This window comes from Gobio gobio (genome assembly GCF_949357685.1).
Source record: "Gobio gobio genome assembly, chromosome: 10".
Taxonomy (NCBI): Eukaryota; Metazoa; Chordata; class Actinopteri; order Cypriniformes; family Gobionidae; genus Gobio; species Gobio gobio.
Genome location: NC_137116.1, coordinates 6016236 through 6041976, shown reverse-complemented (window position 1 = coordinate 6041976; position 25741 = coordinate 6016236). Strand labels below are relative to the sequence as shown.

General features: G+C 42.4%; 1 protein-coding gene across 2 annotated transcripts; it reads left to right on the top strand.

The window, feature by feature from the left end:
* On the top strand, positions 1–25741 carry kctd9a (potassium channel tetramerization domain containing 9a). Of its 2 annotated transcripts, XM_079827754.1 has the most exons (13): positions 1–200; positions 859–980; positions 5284–5327; positions 5532–5628; positions 8237–8295; positions 8424–8552; positions 8862–8929; positions 17626–17721; positions 18199–18348; positions 18448–18553; positions 18654–18787; positions 21620–21727; positions 23993–25741. In XM_079827754.1, the coding sequence occupies exons 1-13, from the start codon at positions 153–155 to the stop codon at positions 24104–24106; spliced, it is 1275 nt and encodes a 424-aa protein (XP_079683880.1). In that variant the 5' UTR covers positions 1–152; the 3' UTR covers positions 24107–25741. The 2 variants fall into 2 exon arrangements, with proteins under 2 accessions (XP_079683880.1, XP_079683881.1); XM_079827755.1 differs by lacking the exon at positions 23993–25741 and having other exon boundaries at positions 21620–22881.

Here is a 25741-nt window from a genome sequence, read left to right as displayed (position 1 = left end):
GGACAGATTCTTCGTCATCTTGGTACAATGTAGCTAGGTTGGTTCTTCCTACTCTCTTTACGTAGGTATTAGTTTAATACATAGATAAGTTAGCGAGATATTAATTTATTAATATTTGTACAGTTAATACTTTAAATTAGTGCAAACAAAGCATGCGAAGGGTGACGCTTTTTGTCAACGGAACCTCCAAAAATGGCAAGGTGAGTGAACACACGCAGTACACGTTTAGCCTGTCCAACTCCAGTAAGTGTTGTGTGTGGACGCTGATGTCCTGTTAATGGCATGACACATATTAACGTTTTTAGTAAATGTACAGAAAACTATTAGAAAGCTTGCAACTCTTAGCATTTAAGTTATTATTTGACTCCTGACGATATGTGGAAGGCCACATAAGAGCTCGCTCTATTGTTATTTTAACATTATTGTTTATTATTATACCTCGTAAATGCATTTCTGTATTTTATTGACACTACCAACAGCAACTAGTTAGGTTAATACATTTATATTGTTTAAATCATTTTTATTATATATATTTATTTATATAACTATAAATGATGCATATATGCAACTAACCCTAGCGAAGCCCTATTCCTAACCCAATAGTACATGCAGTTAATTATTTATTACTCAGTACCTGTAACCAAATAAAGTGTAACCTTAATAACTATAAATTATGCGTAATTACATGCAGCTAAAATAAACAAAATCCTAACCCTGTAGTAAGTACATGTAGTTAATTAATATCACTCAGTACTTAAATGAACACCTTAAAATAAAGTGCAACTAATTATTGTAATAAACATTCTAACACTGTAATGCAATATTAATACCTTCTTCATGTCTTTGTTTCTTTCGCAGGTCGTAGCCGTTTATGGGACTCTGTCTGATCTTTTGACAGTTGCCAGCAATAAATTGGGAATCAGGGCTTGTAACCTCTATAATGGGAAAGGTGGTCTTATAGATGACATTGCACTCATCAGGTATGGTTGCATTGACACTCTTCAACTATCATTCATTCATTTAGGAAAGACAATGCTGGGAACATTATGGAACAAAACACATTGCTATTTACTATTATTTAGACCTGCATTTGAGTTGAATAAACAAACAAGTACAAGTAAACTTATTCTACTAACCCTAGCCTTGTATTCTACTAAATTTCTATTCTAATACTGAAGTGATTTTACTATGACTTTATTAAAATACATAGATTATATGCATATTTAATTTCATGTTGAAAATATAATTTATTTGTAAAACATCTTTTAGTCGCTGGGGGTAGATGCTGCGTTACTTAGACCCTGTCCACACGAACACAGGTATTTTTAAAAACCATCGCTTTTTTATGCGATTTGGCCGTTCGTCCATACGCAAACAAGTTTTTGAAAACTCCTGCCTGGCTGAAGACTTTTAGAAACTCCAGTTGCAGTGTTGTCGTGTGGACAGTGAAACCGGAGATTTTGGCTTGTTACGGCAATAACCTTTTTTCCAGGCTTCTGATTGGCCAACATGGCTTTACGGTTAGGGTTATATTGCCACCTGTTAGGGATGGGCGATATGCCCTAAAATCCATATTGCGCGATATACATTGCAGCCTCTTGCGATAACGCTATACTGTATATCATGATATATAAATTATAATAGAATCATTTCAGAACAGGTTACATAGACCCTAAGGAAAGCCAAACTGCTAAATGTATTTTTTTTAAAAGAAAGAAGGAAACGTTGTATGTAGTTTTGAGAACATTTATTGTGCAAAACTGTAATTATACAACATAATGTTTCAGATAAATACAATTCAAGTACACTAGCTGCAGAGACTTTAACAAAGAAAAAGCAGACATTTAAAAAAAACGTCCTGCACGCTCACTCCATATAATGGCAGTGAATGGCGACCAGGTTAAAACATTACGAAAATGATACAAAAGTATCACGCAATGATACATGCGCACCATATATGGAAAATGTTCAGGAGGCATACTATAAGGTTTTGCGAGAATGTCTTCATTATTATTCAGTCAAAATACTGAGCTCGGCCGTTACGCTGTGCACACGCGTTCCTGTGAGGGCGTTGGAGCCGTCAGCATTTTAAAAAAAATTCAGCTTGAATGTCCTTGGTTCTTAAATTCCACCCACATGCTGAGAACAGGAAAAACTGGTGTCTTTTTAGTTAAGGAACAGACACTGTACTGACAATACTTTCAGTATTAAGCAAGGAAAATTATTTTGTGTAATGCACAGATACTTTAAATGAAAACATATTTCAAACAAAGTTTCTTACCTGCAGCCTAATGTAACATATTTGGTTTTAAATATTTAGTTCTCTTAATGAAATGAAAACTAGTGCCTTGTTAATAAAGGAACGGATACTGGGAATTAGGGAAATACTTCCAGTATTAGGCAATTATTTGAGGTCGTAGATTAGTCGTGTTACCTCTCTTAGCCGGAACTGTTGCCCCAGACACTCTACACAGTATAATTTGCTGCTGCTCGTCAGACGGCTTAAATTCGAACCAAGTCCAAATAATGGATGTTGCACCAGCCTTTTTCACCAGCTCCTCCATTTGGCTTTCAGCCATGTTTACTCAAGATGACGAATACGATAATGTGTTGCAGCCAGTTGCAGCTCGTGGCTCTAAATTTTGCGGGTAGATTCATCAACATGCATTATCACGATACAATTAAAATCTCTATCGTAGATCAATTTTATATTGTTTATATTGCATATTGTCTCTATCGCCCATTAGTGATGGGCGATACCACTTATTTTGTTTTCGATACGATACTTTCAAGGCCACTATCACCGATATCGATACCGATACGATTCTTCTAAACTTAACTTTTTCATTATTAAATTTATTAAATTATTAAAATTACTAAGAGTAAAATGGGTAAAGATACCCACTTAACATTATATTTGAAAGGTATTTTAATATTCAATACACCTTAATTGCAACTTATTAGCATACCTGTCAAGTATCCCGTTTTGGCCGGGAAAGTCCCGTATTTTACCCTTCTTTCCCGCCGTCCTCCCGTATTAGTATTTTCCTGTAAATCTCCCGTATTTTAACCTGCGTTATTAAAAAACAATAATACCGGGGTAAAAAAACAAAAACATTTCCAATCTGAGCTCTGTAACTAGCCTCGCGATAACTGCCATCTGCAGTAGCCTACAGTATAGGTGTCAGTTGTCGCGAGGTTAGTGTGTGAGGTCAGATGACGAGTGACAACGCGGGAAAAAAACAAAACGGATGATGGACGTAACAATAGAGACGGATTAAGGCACTCCTGCCCCAAAAAAAAAAAAAACCCTTGTGTAAATACCGTGATCAATGGGACAGCGAATTTAATTATAAAATGTAAGTGACTTAATGTTAATTAATTGTTTATGGAACTGGTGTATGAAATCAGTGTCATTTCCAGTCGTGATGGTATTCAGGAAAACAACACTTGTTAGTGTGATGTTGCTTAACTGTATCATATGTTATAAATATAATAACTACACCATTTTAACCATGTATGTTAACTGAGTTTCTTTGTATGAGTGGCGCTCATTTGTTTTCGATTTTCTCCTTGAGAGGCTGCGTGAGCCTCAACAAGACAACCTCGTTAACGTCAGTTCGTTTTTATATTATCCACTATCGATCGCCACTTAACGTTACACTAACAGAATGCAGAATCATTATTGCACTTTGGTGATTCATTAGTTATTTTTTCTTTTGACATTTTACTCAGGATACTTGTCCGTTGGGCAAGTAAAATTATTTTTCACTTGCCCCTTCAAAAAATCCACTTGTCCCGGACAAGCGTTCATGTCGAGCCCTGCCCATAGCAATGCAAGTTCAGAAAGGGTATTTAGCATGGCACGAAAGATTGTTACAGAGAATAGGATGACATTAGACAACAGAACTGTTTGTGCTCTACTCTCATGTAAAATGAACCACTCTGGCCCAGCCCACAAATACACTCCTTCCAAAACAGTCTTAAAGAATGCAAAGTCTGCAACAAATTTGTACAATAACTCACTAAAAGAGTAAAGAAAAGTTATGTGAAATGAAAAGAAAAACTGTAAAAGAAAAGCAATTTGAAATGAAAAGAATGTGTGGAATGAAAATAAAATGTAAAGACAAGCAATGTTAAATGAACAGAAAATATGCAAATAAGCCTTTAAATAAATGCTCATCATATATACCCTTTTGTGTTTTCATTTCGGCTATAACACCTGTCTTAAAATGTAAGGGATACTGTAGCTTGGTTGGGGTGGTGGGACTGCTTGCGGTGGGCGCCGAAAAATTTCCCTTATTTTCAAATCCAAAACTTGACAGGTATGCTTATTAGATCATATTTTTGTTTACACATGGTTAAAATAGGTTTACTTGTAGTGGTAACCATGGAAATTTACAAATACTAGCACCCATAAAATGCAACCTTTTTATTCTGACATGATTTATATGACCATTAGTTACAGAATAGAACATGATCAATATCAACTTTTAACATTAAATTTAAAGAGTGTAATTGCGCTATGTAGGCCTATGCTACAATTTCTATTTGTTTATTGGGAAAAAAACTCAAACATATGTTTTTTTGTCTCCTGATGAGTATTGTTCTGGGCTGCATTTCCAAAAGCATCAATGGTTTCTTATGATAGTTTTGGGAAACGCCGCTCTGTTTTGTATAGCGAGCGCTCTCTCTGTGATTGATTGGTTCTGTCTTGTAGCATTTGCGTGCGTTCAGGTCATGGTTCAGGAAAATAGCCTTATACTACACAACTAGTATTCGGTAATATAGGTTATTCATATTGTATGCATTAAATAATATTTTTAAATAAAGCAAATTACTGGTAAAAAACAACAACTCCTTAGTATCAATATTTTTGTTTGAGTATCGATACATTTCGATGCTCATATCAGTATTGATATATCGATATTTCATATCGATACGCCCATCCCTATCGCCCATTACTACCACCTGTTGGTTTGGCATGCTCTTGAAAGCGCTTCATAACGTATTTTTGCGTTTTCATGTGTTTTTACGGAGTAGGGAAAAACTCAGTTTATAAAAATACTGTGTACGTGTGGACTAGGCCTTATTCTCAATATAATGTCTGATTAAAGGGGAACTTCAGACATTATTTTATCGAAATAAATTATTTTTAGACTTATTTTATCAAAACAAACCGATAACACCAGAGCCTTGTACTTGATTCTTGAGTGGGATAGGCAAATGAGAGGCAATGTGTTGGATATACTGACTGATTATTAATATGTATGTATTCCACAGAGATGACGATGTGCTATATGTGTCAGAAGGAGACGTTTTCATCAGTGAGTCAACATTGTTTTGTTTTCCCTGTAGTTCAGCTGGTAGAATATGCCACTTGGAATGCCAATGTCATGAGTTGAGTTCCCAGGAGGGAACACAAACGAATAGCTTGAATTCGCTTTTCATAAAATGTATTATTATTCAATGAAACTGAAGATGTACATATAGGTCAGTGTGTAAAACCCATGACTGTGTTTGTGTTTCAGATCCTCAGAGTGATGGGAAAACGTCAGATGACATCTCAGGATCACACACTGATTGGCTGACGCTGAATATTGGTGGGCGGCTTTTTACAACCACTAGGTAACCATGCAGCATTATTTGCTGTCTTGTTGGCATACTTATCCATTACTGTAACAAATCTTAATAGATATTTTTATTAATTAATATAAGTGAAAGAAAATAAAGGCCATGATTTGACAATAGTTAAGTTAATCTTAACCAAAGTAAAATCAGTGTAATGATTAGTCTTGAGCTATATTAGGTAAGGAATAATTGACGACGTTCCATGGAATTATTCAAAAATAATGGCCAGTCAAGTTGGTAAATAATTATCATACTCTGGTGTGCATTATTTTTGAGTGATTTATTCTGCTTATACTTTGGTTACAACACCTCAATACATTGTCAGATGTTGTATTTTAGGACATTTGTCAGGTTTTTGTTAGAGTTCCTCGATTATGGCAAAAATCATAATCATGATTATTTTGCTCAATATTGAAATTATGATTATTTAACATGATTATTGGTAGGTGATTTGATAATTTCATGATATGAGTCATTTTAAATGTCAGTGAAATGTCACAATTATCAATACTTTAGCAAACACCAGTACTAGGTTATTAATCCTCAAAACCGTTACAGAAGACAAGTAAACATTCAGCAATACAATAAGAACAAAGTAACTAAATTACAAACAAAACTGACAAAAAATACAACAAAACGAAAATACAAATGAAATAAACAGTGCTTTAGGTTTTTCAGGAAGATGTACTAACAATGGTATTCAGATCAGTAATAGCCTACAACAGAAATGTAATAAAGTAATCAAATGTAAAATGAATGCTTTATACATTAAATATAGACTAATCCTTATTAAAACTAGTTTAATCATTCAAGAGCAGTGAGTGATTTTGTCTTTTGTTGTTTGATTAACAATAATGACTGTAGCAGATTTATTAGGCTACTGTCACTTTAAGAGCTAACGCACAGATCCAATATACTTTTACACCTGCGCTCTTTCTCAGTGTTTACATTCATTTAAGACATAACCCACTGTGTTTACAAGGATAATTACCAAAACGGCATTTCGACATATTTGTGTAGGCTATTTGACTGCTTAGGGCCGTATTTGAAGCCCACAGGATACTTCTGTATATAAGATTTAAACATTCATGGCATAGTAAAATAGTAGGGGCCAGGGCTCCAGACTGCGACCAAATGGTGGCATTTTGCAACCTTTTTTCCTGCTGGTGCGAATAAATTTAGTTAGAGGTCGCACTTTGTGAACTTTTTTTTACTACCCCCACTTTTTTTGGAACAAAAACAAAATGGAACTGCACTACTTGTTTACTACTGTGCTGCACTGACCGTTTATCAGCTCGGAGCAATAATAGACAGCGCAGTGTAAGCTCATACACATGCCTATCTTGTTCATGTGACACCGTTACTAAGTGCAAATGGCGATAGATGCTATTTACGCAAGTGTAAATAACATATTTTGTTAGCGATAAATTATATTTACAGTAAGTGCAAATAGCTGTAGATGCTATTTACTAAGATTAGATTTACTAAAATAAGATTTACTAAAATAGCATACTAAGTGAAAATAGTGATATATTCACTTTACACCATATAAAAGTAGCAGTTCTTTGCAATATGTGTAAATAGTAATTATATGCAATTTATACTTTATTTTGACTATATTTTACTATTTGCACCTCTGTATTGTTGTACATTAACATGATGCAATGATAACATATGGATGCCGCCTTAATGGGACAATAAAAGCCCTCCCTACACCTACCCCTAACCCTACCCAATAAATGCTTTTATTATTATTAAACATTTCGTTAGGCACTTAAGTTCCACTTTTAGAACATTTTCTTAATTTTTTTATTGAAAGTAAATGTCTTTCTGAAAGTAAATGTCTTTTTATGTGATAAGTGATGGGGAAAAGAGATAAGAGCGAGCTCTGCAAAAGGCAGATTCGAACCCGGTTCGATCGTGACAAAACCAAGATCCTTAAGTCTTTCGCTTTTCTGATTGTGCCACTGATTACGTTGAAATACGCAGGTTTTTTTATCTTGTTTGGCACAACCAGGCATTGTTAGGCGGAGCTAGTGCGAATAGCACTTGCCAACAAGGCCTGCTATTTGCACTTGGTGTGAATAGACAAGTTAAAATTTTCCCTATAAAAAGGACGTTTTTGCATATTACTGTTGTTAATAAAAGTTAATTTTATCTGCATATCAATTAAACTCAGTGCTTAACTGTTAAATTTCCAATAGACAAACGTTATATCATTAGTAATTGCACTTATTAACAAAATGCAAAACAATAGTAATTTTATTATTAAATTAACTTTATGATTAATTTTCCTCCAGCGCCATCAAATCAGGTGCTGGCGCCTTCATCTGTAGAGCTTAGTGGCCTGGTGCCACTGCTCTCAAATGTTAGTCTGGAGCCCTGAGGGGTGTCCAAACTCGGTCCTGGATGGCCACTGTCCACTGTTAGCTCCAAGTTCAGGTGTGTTTTTGGGGTTGAAGCTAAACTTTGCAGGACAGTGGTCCTCCAAGAGCAGGATTGGACACACCTTGTATAAATAATACTAAAACAACACAAGTCCACACTGGTCTGTCATTTAGGTGTCATTTTTGAAGTCTGATCTCTGTGTTTGCTCTTGTTTAAGGAGTACTCTTGTGAGTAAGGAGCCTGACAGCATGCTGGCGCACATGTTCCGAGAGAAGGGTAAGTTTAGTTCCTGTACGCTCACGGACTGATTTAAGCATTGTTTGTTTGGCTGGATAATCAAATTGTGGATCAGTTTGTAGCACAGTTAAATCAGAGTTTTTTCCCCCTGCTTTCTTGATCTGCAGATGTATGGGGTAATAAGCAGGATGAACGAGGGGCTTACCTCATTGATCGCAGCCCAGAGTACTTTGAGCCCATCCTGAATTACCTGAGGCATGGCCAGATCATTGTCAATGAAGGAATAAACTTACTCGGTGAGTGAGGCCTGAATGTTATCTAAAGCATGCTCAGATGATAGTTCTCATCTAATTTATTAGGTATACATCTGATAGTACATTAGATATACTGTACATTCTGGCTTGGGGTGTAGATTATTGCAATACGTTTTAATCTTTGCAAATCACTGTATTTCAAAGCCAGTTTTTTTTTTTAAAGTAACAGCAATGGAAAATAAAATAAACTATTGTTAAATAAATAATTATAATTAATAACAATAACATATTCTTGTCATATCCTAAGTCAGTTTTATTCTTTAGTTAGTGGAATGTTTTTATGTTTTATAGGAGTACTGGAAGAAGCTCGGTTCTTTGGGATAGAGCAACTGGCAGAGCAGCTAGAAGTCGCCATTAAGGTATTAGAATGGAAGTTTTCCTTGTTAATATATATACACTACCAGGGCTTGACATTGATACCCGCCAATCACTGTATTTCAGCAGTGTCGTGTAACGCAGTCACTCCTACTAATGTATACATTTTTCAATTGTAGTCTTTTAAAAAGGCATCTAAAATAATAAACTAAGTGCAATGTAGTGTTGTCAAAAATATAGATTTTCTGATGCATATCGATACTGAAATATCTGAAACACCTCCAATACTAATTTCCCACAGAATACACACAAGATATCAGTGTCTCTTTCTCTCTCTCATCTCTCCGACAGCGAGTGACACACAAACCCGCCTCCTCTCACTCACTCGCGTCAATTGCTCCGGATGAATATTGTTGCTGTTACAGGGCTTGAATTTCGGTATGGTATTGTGCGTATTGTGCATAATTTGACTAATTCCAGCAGATTTTCTTCTCACACTCGAAGTGCGTGCACATAAAGCCACCTCTCAGCACTAAATTGAGTTCTTTTTCGCTGTTTATTGTGCTTAAACAGTCAAACACACACAAAGTAATGTCAAAATGCCGGTCTTTGCAAGTATTCACGTAAACACAGTCAGTTCTGTTTGAAGTGAACGTAAACAGTTGAGAAAGAAAACGCATGTGTAACAGTATAATGGATCCGTGCGTCAGGTCTTAAAGTGACAGCAGTCTAATATTCCTACTTCCAAATTATGAGATAATATTAAAAATATCTATATAGCAGTTTTTCCCATGGTATCGATGTCAAAATTCTGACCAGTGAAAATGCTGAGTGGCTAATAACTTGGGAAAACCACTAGCCACAGCGACTGCTGAGCAAAAAAGTTAATGTCAAGCCCTGTACACTACCTTTCAAAAGTTTTCTTCTTCTTCTGCTCACCAAGGCTGCATTTATTGGATCAAAAATACAGTAAAAACAGTAATATTGTGAAATATTATTGCAATTTAAAATAACTGTTCCCATTCAGTCGGTCACGTTCGACGTACGTCGGACGTACCGACGAATTGGGATCACTTCTGGGAGCCCCTATCAGCTTCGAGCTATCTAGAACCGGCCAATGAACAATTGGCGTGCGAGATTTGCATCTCGCGCTCCGCCCCGCGCCGCGGGTATAAACAGGAAGCGAGAGCGAATGCACGCTGTCATTCACTTCGGAGCCACACGGCAGATGAAGAGGACTCTCAACGCAAAACTGCTTGAGTTTATCGCTGCTATCAGCAAGCTTTATTTAGAAAACCGGAGAATCCAGAGGAGACGAGTGTTGGAGGAACGGCACATTTCAGCGGGATCTGCGCTGACTCATCGGCTGCCTCTGCAAACAGAGAAAAACTGCTGTTTTCACAGCAACGGGCAAACTGTTGGTCTGGTTGGGCGTTTTTTCCTGTTTTGAGTACAGGCACGGGCTGCACAACAATCCCGTGCGCTGTCGCGTTTCCCCCTGAGTGCTTCAGCACAGAGCGTTTCCTCACAAAAAGAGTTCACGGGTGACGTGCCGTCCTTTTCAGGATGTCTTACCACCCGTGCGTTTCTGGATGCGGTCGTTCCCTGTCCCCTGCTGACGGTCACAATCGCTGTCTCACGTGTTTGGGCACACAGCACGCTGAGGCGGCGTTTGTGGATAGTTCATGTTCCCACTGCGGGAATTCCCTCTGCTCCGCAGCCGGTAGAGCCTCCGGGAGAACCCGCTGGACCCTCCCACGGGAGACCAGTGGTGACTTTTGGAGCTCCAGCAGATGAACAGATGTCAATCGCTGCATCGGAGGGGGAGTTTCAGTCCTCGGGGGATGAAGGTTCAGTCGTACTGCCTCCCTCTGGGAGAGTGGCAACGGCTGCACCGGACCCTGAGATGGCTGCTATGCTTTCCCGGGCCGCCGAAAGGGTTGGGCTCGAGTGGAACCCTCCACCGTGTCCCGAACCCTCTAGGTTGGACGATTGGTTCCTCGGGGTGGGTTGCGCTGGTTTTCAGCGTCCCGCCCCGACACCTTTCTTCCCGGAGGTGCATGAGGAGCTCACGAGGTCGTGGACGGCACCTTTTTCTGCCAGAAACCGGCCAAGTGACTCCTCCCCCCTCACTACCCTCGACGGCGGGCCAGCCAAGGGTTACGTGGGAATCCCGCCAGTGGAGCGCGCTGTCGCGATGCAACTGTGTCCGGCGCCCGCCTCTAACTGGCGCGGTGACCCGCGTCTCCCGTCCCGGGCCTGTAAGTTCTCTTCCAGTCTGACTGGGAAGGCTTACAAGGCCTGCGGGCAGGCTGCGTCCGCTTTGCATGGCATGGCGTTGCTTCAGGTCCACCAGGCCCAGGCACTCCTTGACATGCACGAGGGTAGGCCTGACCCAGAGCTCCTCCGGGAGCTCCGGACGGCGACGGACCTCGCCCTCCGGGCGACGAAAGTCACCGCCCGTGCCATCGGTCAGGCGATGTCCACGCTTGTGGTCCAGGAGCGTCATCTCTGGCTTAACCTGGCTGACATGAGGGAGACCGATAAATATCGGTTCCTGGACTCCCCCATCTCGTCAGCTGGGTTATTCGGCGACGCGGTCGAGAGCTTCGCCCAACAGTTCTCGGCCGCCCAGAAGCAGACGGAGGCGATCAAGCACATCCTGCCCCGGCGGCCCGCTGCTGCCTCCACCCCGCCGCCGGCGGCAGCGCCTCCGACTACTCGTCGCCGAGGACATCCACCCGCCGCCGCCTCCGCCCCCGCCAAGGCACCGCAGCAGCCTTCCACCAGCTGACGGCGTGGGGCCGGCCGTGGGAAGGATGTCCAGCCCGCTCAGGCCGCTGCCAAGCCAGGTGGCAAGCGCCGTCGCAAGCGACCCTGAGACGGGCCGCCCAGAGATGGAGGAAACTGCTCTGAGGGAGATGGCTGCAGCACCACTCCTTCCCCCGGAGGAGGGCCGGGGGAAAATCTTTTGTTTGTCTGTTCCGCCGCTGGTCCCAGTGCCAGCGGCACCCAAAACATCAATAAAAGAGCAGTTTCCAATATCTCTGGGTGCCAAGAGAGCACGCTTGGCGGTGGTCGACGCTCCCATGCCTCGCCACCCTCAAGTACCTCTCCCTTCGCCAGCAGGGGACGCCGGCTGTCGGGACGCACACAAGCGGCCTCCCCACACTCGCACGTCCCCTCCGCGGATGCAGGTGAGTGTTGCACAGCACACTCAGATCCCGCTTCGGGCCGCTCCCATGCCGTCCGAGCCAGATCCCTGCGTTCCGCCTCGCTGCCCCGCTGCGGGTACGTCTGTGGTGCCGATGGTCCCCCTTGCTCTGAGTCTGGGAGCCTGGCTAGCGCTTCCCAGCCCGTCTCGGTGGCTCATCCGTACCATCAGACTCGGCTATGCGATTCAGTTCGCCCGGCGTCCCCCCAAGTTCAGGGGCGTTCACTTCACGACTGTAGTGGAGGCGAACGCCCCCGTGCTCAGGGCGGAAATCGCTGTCCTACTGGCGAAGGACCCGATAGAGCCGGTCCCTCAAGCCGATATGAGGTCCGGGTTCTACAGCCCGTACTTCATTGTACCCAAGAAAGGCGGCGGGTTACGACCGATCTTGGACCTGCGATTCCTGAACCGGTCCCTTCACAGGCTGCCGTTCACGATGTTAACGCAGAAGCGCATCTTCAGGTGCATCCGTCCCCGAGATTGGTTTGCAGCGATCGACCTGAAGGACGCGTAATTTCATGTCTCGATTCTCCCTCGACACCGGCCCTTTCTGCGCTTCGCGTTCGAGGGACGGGCATATCAGTACCGCGTCTTACCCTTCGGCCTGTCCCTGTCGCCCCGCGTCTTTATGAAGGTTGCGGAGGCGGCCATTGCTCCCATGAGAGAGCATGGCGTTCGCATCCTCAACTACCTCGACGACTGGCTGATTCTTGCCCAGTCGCGAGAGCAGTTGTGCGAACACAGGGACAAGGTGCTCAGTCACCTCAGCCAGTTGGGACTTCGGGTCAACTGGGAGAAGAGCAAACTCTGCCCCACGCAGAGGATCTCTTTTCTCGGTATGGAGATAGACTCGGTCGCCATGACTGCGCGCCTCACCGAGGAGCGCGTCCAGTCGGTGTTGAACTGCCTGAATTCGTTCAGAGGCAGGACAGCGGTTCCACTGAAACATTTTCAGAGGCTCCTGGGGCATATGGCATCCGCAGCCGCAGTAACGCCGCTCGGATTGCTTCATATGAGACCGCTTCAACGCTGGCTACACGATCGAGTCCCGAGATGGGCGTGGCACAGCGGTTCCCTCCGCGTCCAAGTGACTCCTAGGTGCCGCCAAACCTTCGGCCCGTGGTCGGACCCTCTGTTTCTCCGGGCGGGAGTTCCCCTAGAACAAGTGTCCAGGCACTCCGTTGTCTCCACGGATGCCTCATCCACGGGTTGGGGTGCCACGTACAACGGGCTTGCAGTTTCGGGTCTGTGGACGGGGCCTCAACTGCAATGGCATATCAATTGCCTCGAGTTGTTAGCAGTTCGTCTTGCACTCAGCCGCTTCAAAGTGCCGCTCAGAGGCAAGCACGTTCTGGTCCGGACGGACAACACTGCGGCCGTAGCGTACATCAACAAACAGGGTGGTCTACGCTCCCGTCGCATGTCGCAACTCGCCCGCCATCTCCTCTTATGGAGTCAGAAGCATCTGAGGTCGCTTCGTGCCGTTCATATTCCGGGCCTGCTCAATCGTGCGGCCGACGAGCTGTCACGTCAGCAGGTACTTCCGGGAGAATGGCGACTCCATCCCCAGGCGGTCCAGCTAATCTGGAGTCGTTTCGGGGCTGCACAGGTAGACCTGTTTGCCTCCCCAGAGACGACCCACTGTCAGCTGTTTTATTCCTTGACCGAGGGGACCCTCAGGTCGGATGCCCTGGCCCACAGCTGGCCCCGGGAAGAACGCAAGTATGCGTTTCCCCCAGTGAGCCTTCTTGCGCAGACTCTGTGCAAAGTCAGGGAGGACGAGGAGCAGGTCCTGTTGGTCGCTCCGTATTGGCCCAACCGGACTTGGTTCCCGGAACTAGTGCTCCTTGCGACAGCACCTCCCTGGCCCATTCCTCTGAGACAGGACCTCCTGACTCAGAGACGGGGCACCCTATGGCACCCGCGTCCGGACCTCTGGAAACTCCATGTTTGGTCCCTGGACGGGACGCAGAGGTTCTAGGTGACCTACCGCAAGCGGTAGTTGACACGATTACTTCCGCTAGAGCCCCCTCTACGAGGCGCCTCTATGCGTTGAAGTGGAACCTGTTCGTCGACTGGTGCTCTTCTCGCCGAGAAGACCCCCGAAGATGTTCGGTCGCATCTGTGCTTACCTTTCTACAGGATGGGTTGGAGCGAAGGCTGTCTCCCTCCACCCTCAAAGTCTATGTCGCCGCTATCGCCGCTAATCATGAGCTCGTAGATGCAAAATCTCTAGGTAAGCACGATCTGATCGTCAGGTTCCTTAGGGGAGCGAGGAGATTAAATCCACCTCGTCTTCCCTCCATACCCTCTTGGGACTTAACTCTGGTGCTAACTGCGCTACAGAGAGAACCTTTTGAGCCTCTGCAGTCAGCTGAGTTGAAAGTTCTGTCGTTAAAGACAATACTCCTGACTGCGTTGGCCTCCATCAAGAGGGTAGGGGACCTGCAGGCATTTTCGGTCGACGAATCGTGCCTGGAATTCGGGCCCGGTAACTCTCATGTGATCATGAGACCCCGGCCTGGATACGTGCCCAAGGTTCCCACTACTCCCTTCCGGGACCAAGTGGTGAGCCTGCAAGCGCTGCCTTCGGAGGAGGCAGACCCAGCCCTAGCTTTTCTCTGTCCCGTCCGTGCTCTCCGGACTTACGTGGATAGAACGCAAAGCTTCAGGACCTCAGAGCAGCTCTTCGTCTGTTACGGAGGACAGCAGAAGGGAAAGGCTGTCTCCAAGCAGAGGATGGCCCACTGGATAGTGGATGCCATCGTCTTGGCTTATCAGTCCCAAGACGTGCCCTGCCCGCTCGGGTTAAGAGCCCACTCCACTAGGGGTGTTGCCTCTTCCTGGGCGCTGGCTCGTGGCGCCTCGCTGACAGACATTTGTAGAGCTGCGGGCTGGGCGACACCTAACACGTTCGCTAGATTCTATAGCCTCCGTGTAGAGCCGGTGTCTTCCTGTGTGCTCACTTCCCATAGTCAGTAACACCGAAGTACCCGTTCTAGTGTCGGCTTGCTGCGCCATTCCCTCCCCTATGGTACGGATGCGTGCGCTTTTCTGCTCCAGTCGAGTTCCCCGGAACGGCGAACCCTGTTGAGTCCTCCGCAACCCGCGGCAGTCGGACGTGGCGGAGCGTTCGACGCCAGGTCTAACACTCGTATGCATTGGTGGAACTTGTGTTAGGCTGGGTTCCGTATGTAGTGACCCCCACGGCGGTCCCATATGTGTATTCTTCCACGGTACGGCTCCCTACGGCGAGCCTGTGTCTTTCCCTCGGCAGAGCTCCTCTGCCGTCTCAGGTACGTGTTGTCTCCCTCCTAATTGGCCGGGGCCACCCCTGAGACTTCCGTATGTTGTGCTGCCCACGGCCAGCCCATACGTGTATTCTCCACATGTTAACTCCCTCTGGGCATGATGTGGCTTCCGCAGCTGCCTTCTCAGGCACGCTTTCCCAGCGTTATCCAATACAGTCAGCTGAGTGGGTCTTGCGGAACAGCAGCTTTGACTCTCCCTGCGTGAACCTACCCGCCCGCATCAGATCGGGGTCTGTGGGGCTCATCGCTGGGCGCTGGAAGTGGTAGTAACTATGGCGTTTTCCATAGGGGATCCCAATTCGTCGGTACGTCCGACGTACGTCGAACGTGACCGACTGAATGGGAACGTCTCGGTTACGTATGGTAACCCTCGTTCCCTGAAGGAGGGAACGGAGACGTACGTCCCGTCGCCACAGTTGCTGTACCATCACTGCAGGTCGAGCCACTACGTGTGGCTCCTCAGTGAAAAACAGCGTGCATTCGCTCTCGCTTCCTGTTTATACCCGCGGCGCGGGGCGGAGCGCGAGATGCAAATCTCGCACGCCAATTGTTCATTGGCCGGTTCTAGATAGCTCGAAGCTGATAGGGGCTCCCAGAAGTGATCCCAATTCGTCGGTACGTCCGACGTACGTCTCCGTTCCCTCCTTCAGGGAACGAGGGTTACCATACGTAACCGAGACGTTTTCTATTGTAATACATTGGAAAATGTATTTTATTCCTGTGATCAAAGCTGAATTTTCAGCATCATTACCTCAGTCTTCGGTGTCACATGATCCTTCAGAAAACATTCTAAAATGCCAATTTGGTGCTTATTTCTTATTGTTATCAATGTTGTTAACAGTTGTGCTGCTTAATAGGGGTGAAAGCTGTCTCGTGTCATTATTGTAATGACGAGTGTGAGGGTGAAGTTAGGATAGAATATGCCAACACTACGTTAGACATTACGCCTCCACTCTAGTTTGGCTTTTTATAGAAATAAAAACAATTTAATTTGGTTCAACCGTAGTGCACAGCACTTATCACGTGTTGAGAAGACGAGCGCTCGCATTGAACGTGTGTTATGACTGTGTGTTACATGGCGTCGCCCGCGCACTTTCGCTTTAGTGGCCAAGAGCGTAAAGTTGAATGACCGGTGACGAGAACCAATCAGATTGGATAAAATAACACGCATCCAATTCTGATTCGCCAGGGACGCAGCGACCTGTGTCCGGAGGAGGATCTTTAAGAAACCAATTTGAGACCAGCTTCAGGTCACATGCTGCCCGTATGTTTTTGGACTCAGATAGACATCCATTTGTCCAGCGTCCCTCACGCATGAAACCGTATGAAACATATTGAAGAACATATAAAATAGTTAACCCATCAAAACGTGTTTTTATTAAATGCTGAGGCTCTTACTAACAGCCAGCACATCGTATGAGTAAACTATTTTATTTTTATTTCACTTTTATATAATTTTTGTATACATGTATACTTGTACACTTGATCGCGAAATTCAAAGTAAAAGTAAATGCGAGCGCGCATTCAAATGTGATTTCAATACGTTACCGCTGTTTGAAAGTGGCTCCTATATCTCCCAATATATAAGCTTGTTGTAACCATCTCTTAGCTCTGTATCATGCTTGAAGAAAAACTTGGTCTTTATTTGCACTTTCAATATTGAGTACTTTGATTATGGTATTATGGTTATTGTTTGCACTTAATATCTATGATCAGTTTGTGGGAAGGAGTTCAGTTAGGAGGTCAAAAGAAGCTCAGTTCTAAGGTCTGAAGAGACAATCATACAGGAGAGAAGCCAGTTGAGTTTTTGGCAAAACCTTTACTGTGCTTGAGTATTGTTGTATTTTACTGCATATGATAATTCATACTCAGAAAGTAGAACTGACATTCATTACAAGATGATGAGTTAAAACATCTCAAATGCACCTGCAAACAATTTCTCTAGTCCTGCATTTCATCATTGAGGATTTCTTAAAAATGCTATGTAAAAATCTTGTCTCGCCTCGTTCTCGTGAACCTAATCTCGTATCTCATCTCGTCTCGTGAGATAAGTGTCTCTTTACACCCCTATTGCTTAATATTTGTATCAATTTAATGCATTCTTGAATAAAAGTTTTCTTTCAAAAAATAAAACATCACTCTTACTACCCCAAGCTTTTGAGAGGTTGTGTATATGCATATATTTAATTGAATGATTTTTTTCAATGACATGCAGAATTCCCATCCACCCGAAGACCACTCTCCACTCTCACGGAAAGAATTTGTTCGTTTTCTGCTGGCTACACCAACCAAATCAGAGCTACGCTGTCAGGTAGAAGACTTTTTTTTTGTAATTGTTCAGTCAAGTCTAGTCAAATTGTATTCATATAGCACATTTAAAAGCAACAGAGTTACACCAAAGTGCTGTACAATAAGACAAAGTGCATATAAAAGAAAGCATAACAAGAAACAAGGCAGATACACAATAGGCAGATACACAATATAAACACTTTTGACACGATACAATCTAAAATAATAAATAATATAACATCTACCTCTATCGATCTAATCAAAAGCCAGAGAGAACAGATGAGATTTAAGAGCCGATTTAAAGATAGCTAATGAAGGAGCAGACTTCACATCGAAGGGCAGACTGTTCCAGAGTTTAGGTGCTGCAGCAGAGAAGGCCTTATTTTTACAGCGAAAACATGGGACAGTTAAAAGAAGCCGATTACAAGACCTAAGAGTTCTTTGGTCAGGTGTTTTAGTCAGTCTGATGTGGGTATTGAGGTGTCTTTTCCCCTCTCAGGGTCTTAATTTCAGTGGAGCGGACCTTTCTCGGCTGGACTTGCGCTATATTAATTTTAAAATGGCGAATCTGAGTCGCTGCAATCTCACCTATGCAAACCTGTGCTGCTCAAACCTGGAGAGAGCGGACCTTTCCGGAGCCAACCTGGATGTGAGCTGATCATCTCTTGCTTTTGTTTGGTTTTAATCCTCTTGAACTGATATGAAGTCTTGCTTAAACACTTTCTAAAAAAAAAATTATGTGCTCCAGGGTGCTAATCTTCAGGGCGTGAAGATGCTCTGCTCCAACGCAGAGGGAGCGTCCCTTAAAGGATGTAACTTTGAGGATCCCTCTGGGCTCAAGGCCAATCTAGAGGGTAAAACTCCTGCACACAGAATTAGTCATAGAACATCATTGCTAATGAATATTATGCCACATTAATGTTGCATTGTCATGTTACTCTCTTTGCGCTTTAGGGGCTAATCTGAAAGGAGTTGACATGGAGGGCAGTCAGATGACCGGTATTAATCTGCGTGTGGCAACGCTGAAGAATGCTAAGCTGAAGAACTGTAACCTGCGAGGTGCTACATTAGCCGGCACAGATCTTGAGGTGAGACTACAGTAGCTACGTTTACATGGACAACTTTTTTCAATGATTTCATTCCAATTGATGACTCCGAACATAGTGTTTACATGAATGCTAATTAAAGTGATCGGGTTAATGTGTGTGTTTATATGTCACAAGCTTCAAATCGGATTGGTGACATGCACACACTGCACTAATATACAGTTTCTGTATAGGAGTACATCCTCCTTTTTATTATTTTAAAAAGCAGACTTGGGGCCAGATTTACTAAACAGGTCAAACCGTTAATATTAGGACTGCCAAAAACGAAAGATCTTTCTAGTCGACTAGTAGTCGTACATTTAAGCCATTATTCGACTAATCACACGTTTATATAGCCTATTCCTCAGGCACATGCAAGTAATGATTATGAATGTGTCAGCAAAAGTAGCAAGGAGACATTTTAATTATTTATTAATAAACTAGTGTTTTCTGAGTCAGTGATGGCTGCAAAGATGAAGTTGGCACATAGTGGATGTACCTTTAGAGAGAAATGCAAGAGAAAATGTTCATACAGATTACATAATCAGAAAGTATTTGTTTTCGAGTAGAGGCTTTCAGGCTTTCCATAGATATATTTCTCATGTCTGTTAGGCAAGTATGCGCTGAGTTTCAGTTCATTTGTGACGTGCTCAGTTTATGTAGACTGAGAATGCAGAAAGTGCATCCTTTTTGTTTTCTTTATATTACAAAAGCACAACATTATTTTGTTATTGTAAGTTTATACAAAAAAAGTCTTTAGTTTGGAATGATGCATTACACTTATCTGTATGAACTAAAACGACGGAGCATTTTAAGTACTTTCCAGTGTTATCAGTAAAAAAAAAAGCCAGTGATTGTGTAGTACAGCGCTATACTTCATCTTCCACACTCTGCATTAACACTTGAATAAGCGCCAAATAATAGTGCACATTTATCTAGGTTAACATTATAGTTATGTAAAGTTACTACTACTTGCGTGTTTTAGATGATAATAAGCCATGTTTGAGGTCGATGGATGATTGGCGAACCTTTGGATGTTCTGTACTTACCACAAGGACCCAACGTTAACGATCTGTCCTTTACGGACTGCGTGACTTCTCCACTACCTGTGGAGGTGACTAACGGACTAATAAAATGTGTAGGCTGTTTGTATTCATGCAGTGTGCGCATGTCATAAAAATCAATTCCGCTTATTCACCGTATCCCCCAGAGTTAGATAAGTCCATACATACCATTCTCATCTCCGTGCGTGCTATAACTCTGTCTGACGCACCCACTGCTAGCCTAGCTTAGCACAAAGACTGGAGGTCAACGGCTCCATCTAGCCTACTGCTCAATAAGTGACAAAATAACGCCAACATTTTCCAACATGTTGTGATGTGTATAGTTACAACGTGTACTAAGGCCGATGGAAAATGAAAAGCTGTGATTGTGCAGCAGGCGCAATGATATTACACAGCGCCTGAAAATAGGCTAACAACCTGCTTGCACAGAGAGCGTGCTGGGGACTATTTTCAGGTGCTGTGTAATATCTTTGTGCCGCTGCACCCATGATGGTATGGTTCAAAGTTCCTTACTACGCAGGAATGAGAGTATAGTTCCTATCCATATCATCTATAAAATCGCAACTTTTCATTTTCCGTCGGTCTTAGTACACGATGTGACTATACACATCACAACATGTAAATAGGAAAATGTTGGCGTTATTTTGTCACTTATTGAGCAGTAGGCTAGCTGGAGCCATTTACCTCCAGTCTTTGTGCTAAGCTAGGCTAGCAGTGGGTACGTCAGACAGAGTTATGGCACGCACAGAGATGGTATGTATGGATTTATCTAACTCTGGGGGATACGGTGAATAAGCTAAAGTCCCAAAAAGTCGGTGTGTTCCTTTAACATATTTTAGTAATCATCATATTTAAATTAGGTATCATTCGAAAGCTTAGAAACTCAAAATTCATCCTGTGAAAACCATTTTTGTTACCATAGAAACTGTAATTTTTTTAGCGGGCTCCTCCCCTAGTGGCCTGTGTTAGGTTTCATATTACAAAACTACTTTTAATTACTTTATAATCAAAACCTTTTCTAATTTTGACAAAACGCATATTGTCGGAAAAGTCTGAGTCTCAAGGTTTTGGCATATTTGGTTCCATTTCTGATAGAAGTTATATTTGGAAAGAAATGTATTCATTAGTTGCAGGAGAATGCATAAAAAATGTCAATGAAATGTGTGACACCCAGTGGCTAATTTTGGTACAGCACCTAAAAATCTCTGGAAATTTTTGTGATATCAACTTCAAATTTGGAACACAACTTGGTTAGACATATGGCTCTGATTTTATAGTGATGTTAGAGTAAAAAATATGTTGTAAAATATATAGTTTATATAAAATAAAAAATTTTAGTACAGTAAATTTCATTTGATTACAGTAAATTTAAACTTCTATAATTTTTTTTAATAAAATTTTTAATCTGCTGAGTGTCTTCTTTAAAACAAGCATTTTCATGTCTATTCTCAGAAAGGGGGGTGACTGTTAAAGGGGTTAAAGCTTGTGACATAAACGTGCACATCAACCCGATCACTTTATTTAGCATTCATGTAAACACTCGATCGGAATGAATTCATGCCGATTGAAACAAAAGGTGTCCATGTAAACGTAGCTTGTGCTATTAGTCTGATTACAGTCGGATTATTTATGGTCCATGTAAACGCAGATAGTGTTGACTGAAGGTGTAATTTTGGGGCATCTAGTGACTAAACTAAACTGTGTAGCTAAAATAATAACACCCTTATTGCACTAGAAAAAAACTGATATTTCCTGTAATGTGTGTGTGCAGAACTGCGATCTCTCAGGCTGTGATCTACAGGAAGCGAATCTGCGTGGTTCAAATGTGAAAGGAGCCATCTTTGAGGAGATGCTGACTCCACTGCACATGTCCCAAAGTGTGAGATAACCAATTACATTGCTCCGTGCCCGGCAACCTCACCAGCCAGCTATTCATAGCATCCCCTTACCCCGACCCCCTTTTCGGTTCCCGCTCCCGTGGAACCGTATGCAATACTAGCACTTGATTCGCCCACCCCTACTCTTTGAGCTTTACTCTCATGCACTAGTGCACATCCAGGGTCTGTAGACACGGCCAACATAGCGAAAGCTTAATGTAGAGTTTCCAAATATTTAAAAAGGTTGTTTGTCAAACCAAACTTATTGCTTTTGGTTTTGTTTTTATTTATGCTTTGTGTTGAACTATTGTTCAAATTTACCGAATGTATACGTTTCATGTTGTGTTTCGTCTCAAATAATGAATTCAACATTTCAATCAATCAGTACAACCAAATATATCTATGTCAATGAATTGTAGGCGGATTATAGGAGGCTTATTGTTGCACAGCTTACCGCAGGCAAAACAAACTCATAATAGTAGCCTTTTGTATATAGAATATGGAATAGTACACCCTAAACATCTCATATAACTGACAGTTCTGGTGTCAAATATGCAACATAAACATACAGCTCTTACTGTACATATTCTGTTTTCTCATTTACATGTAAATGAAATGAATAATTTTCGATTTGCCATTTGTTGATCTACCTCCCATACAATCCATAGTCATTTTTAGTTTTTGAATCCATGCAAAGACTTCAACCAAATGCAAACCACATTTCGCTGCGTTCTTGCAAAACCTATTTAATTTTTGATAACTGTGTAATAACACTTAGCCATTGGTTAATATGCACAATAATTAACCAGTGGTGCCAATATGCTGGTTTATCATATCACCTTATAATATGTGGAAATGTTATGTTTTCGCTTTCAGAGTTCTTATTTTCCCCCTTTTTTATTTATTTGATTTTTAATTGTTGAAGTGAAATGTTGAAGTGACCAACCCACACCAAAAATGTTTGTGTGATGTTTGTCAGGTCGTTATCAAATCCAGTGCTTCCTTATGTAATGTTTATCATGATACACATTACACACTTTACAATGAGGTTTCATTAGTTAACTGCTTTAGTTAACATTAACTGGGAATGAACTGCACTACAGCATTTATAAATCTTATTTAATGTTAATTTCAACATTTACTATTATTAAACATTATCCATTATTCAAATCAAAAGTTGTATTTGTTAAAGGGTTAGTTCACCCAAAAATAAAAATTCTGTCATTAATTACTTACCCTCATGTCGTTCGACACCCGTAAGACCCGTTCATCTTCGGAACACAAATGAAGATATTTTAGTCGAAATCTGATGGCTCTGAAAGGCCTCCATTGGCACAATGTACTTTACACTCTCAAGACCCATAAAAGATACTAAAGACGTCGTTACAAAGTCCATCTCACTACAGTGGTTCTACAATAACTTTATGAAGCGACGAAAATAGTTTTTGTGTGCAAAAAAAACTAAATAACGACTTATATTGTGATGACTGATTTCAAAACACTGTCGATTCAGCGGTTTGGATCGCCAAAGTCACGTGATTTCAGCAGTTTGGCGGTTTGATACACAATCCGAATCATGATTCGACTCGCCAATTCATAACGCTTCGAAGCTTCATGTTGCAGTGTTTTGAAATCGGTCATCACTATACAAGTCGTTATTTAGGGTTTTTTTGCGCACAAAAACCATTCTCGTCGATTCATAACGTCGACTTTATAACGATGTCTTTAGTACCTTTTATGGGTCTTGAGAGTGTAAAGTACATTGTGCCAATGGAGGCCTTTCTGAGCCATCGGATTTCAACTAAAATATCTTCATTTGAGGTCTTACGGGTGTCGAACGACATGAGGGTAAGTAATTAATGACAGAATTTTTATTTTTGGGTGAACTAACCCTTTAACATTAGTTAATGTGCTTTGAAATAACATGAACAATGACCGTATTTTAAAGGTGGGGTAAGTGCTATTTCAAAACCACTTTATAAAAGTGTCTCGGGCCGAGTTAGCCTGACAAGCCAGACCCACATCAAGATGTTGGGTCTGGGAACTCACCATTGGCAGGGCTCAATCCGAGGGGCGGAATAAACGGTTGTCTTTCAAATTCCCTCTGCACGCAATAGGATAGCGCTACAACCTACCAGAGCAACGAAGAAGGTGAAGCGGAGCTAGTTGACAGAATAAACTTTCGCCGTATCCAGTCGGCAAAAGTCTGAACACATCTTCCTTTTTTAAGAATGACTTCAATGCCGTTCTTTGTTCTTTTCTCACAGAACATCTTCAAGTCTTCCAGAGTCGCGGCCAAAGCCGATTTGAGAGACCGCTGCCAGCTTCTTGGTTTACAACTAGCACGCGGTACCGCGGCAACTCTGCCGTCATTATGTTAAGCCAGCCCACCGACTCAATACACTATGTGATTGGCCTGACCAGAGTTTGGTTTTTCCAGCTCACAAGCCAACGGAGAGTTGCTAGACGACCCTGGCTGCAAATTAGATTTCTAGGCTAGGGCCGAGTACCAAAACAAACTTATAGCCAATCAGCAGTAAGGGGCGTGTCTATTAATGATGGGGAGAAGAGAGCTCAGTGCACGCCATTATTCAAAAGACACGACACAGGACGGACATTAGCACGTCAGAAAGAGAGAGATGGCAGATAAAAATCAAATGTGGAAGATGTCTGTGGAACAAAAGAAGGCTTACGATCAGGCAAGAAGTATCAGCTTTCTAGCGCTGGAGAGAAGTCAAGGAGCGAAGGCAGAGGTTGCTTTATTTCTTCTCGATAGGCGAGTAACATTGGTTTAGTTTGGTTTCACAGAACTAATATATGCTGGCTTTTGCTTGAATATGCTCATGTGTCATGTTCGCTTGCTTGTCCATTTGCGATCGTATCGTCGTTCACGTCAGCGATGATAAAGACCCATTCATTTCCACACCGTATAATCCTGGAGCGTCTAAACCTCCTCACTGTCTGTTTCAAGCGTCAGCTCCCAAAGTGTGTCCGAAAAGTAAGATAATATACTCCTAATATATGTTTGTTTCCTTTGGTTCCTCTTTTCGTGATCGACGTAACCCTCTAATCTTGTCATATTTGTAATATGTTCATTAGTTGGACTGTCGTGCTTGTGCTATCGAGTTGTTCATGAGAACTTCGTTTGTGTTTTTGGGATGTAAGGGATGACTTTTTCACTGAACAATCGACCTGGATTACCATGGTAACACATTGCTTTCACTAATTGATGACGTCATACACTAGGCCGGCTGGCACAGCAGATTCCGCCATAGTCGTTGCCTGGGTTACGTATGTGTGGGGCGGAGCTATTAAAATAGGGGCGTGTTTGTTTTGGTGATTTGAAATCAACATCGGTTACCAGAAAGCACTTACCCCAACTTTAGCAAAGATTAATAATACTGTAACAAATGTATTGCTCATTGTTAGTTCATAATAGTTAAGACATTAACCAATGGTAACAAATGAGACATTACTGTAAAGTGTTACCGATATAACATTTGTTCATCAATAGTGTCCCACTTTTTGTTAACATTTGAGCATTTTGATCATATGAAGCATTAAATTAGAACTTTGTGTCCAAAAATTGTGTAATAAGACTGATAAAGTAGCGCATTTATAAAATGCAGCTTTGGTCTTAGTGCTGCTCAACTATTCCTAGATTATTTGCTGCATGGTTACAAAAATGAAAACCTACCCATCTCGGTCAGAGATGATATTTCAGAGTTTTCTGTTATAAAACATGCTGTTGTTTTTCATTTTCAAATGTTATTGTTGGTACTCTGTCAATCCTGTTAAATGAAGGCAATCAAAATAGACTTTTGCACTTTAAGTGTGATTCTCTATGTATATCAGACCCTTGTGGAAAGGGGGCAAGCTATTTATTTATGTATCAGGCTGTATTTATGTAAGCGGTGGAGGGAAGGATCTACCGTTTCTCTCTTTACCGAACTCTGTTGCACTCTATTACGGAAGTGTGTTTCCATAAATAGACTGTTATAATTAAAGTCATGTTG

Excerpts from the sequence above, each read along its gene's own strand:
- kctd9a (XM_079827754.1), top strand. The coding sequence starts at position 153 with ATGCGAAGGGTGACGCTTTTTGTCAACGGAACCTCCAAAAATGGCAAG. Across the intron at positions 5,328-5,531 it reads AGAAGGAGACGTTTTCATCA|ATCCTCAGAGTGATGGGAAA; the intron begins GTGAGTCAACAT and ends TTTGTGTTTCAG. Across the intron at positions 8,296-8,423 it reads GCACATGTTCCGAGAGAAGG|ATGTATGGGGTAATAAGCAG; the intron begins GTAAGTTTAGTT and ends CTTGATCTGCAG.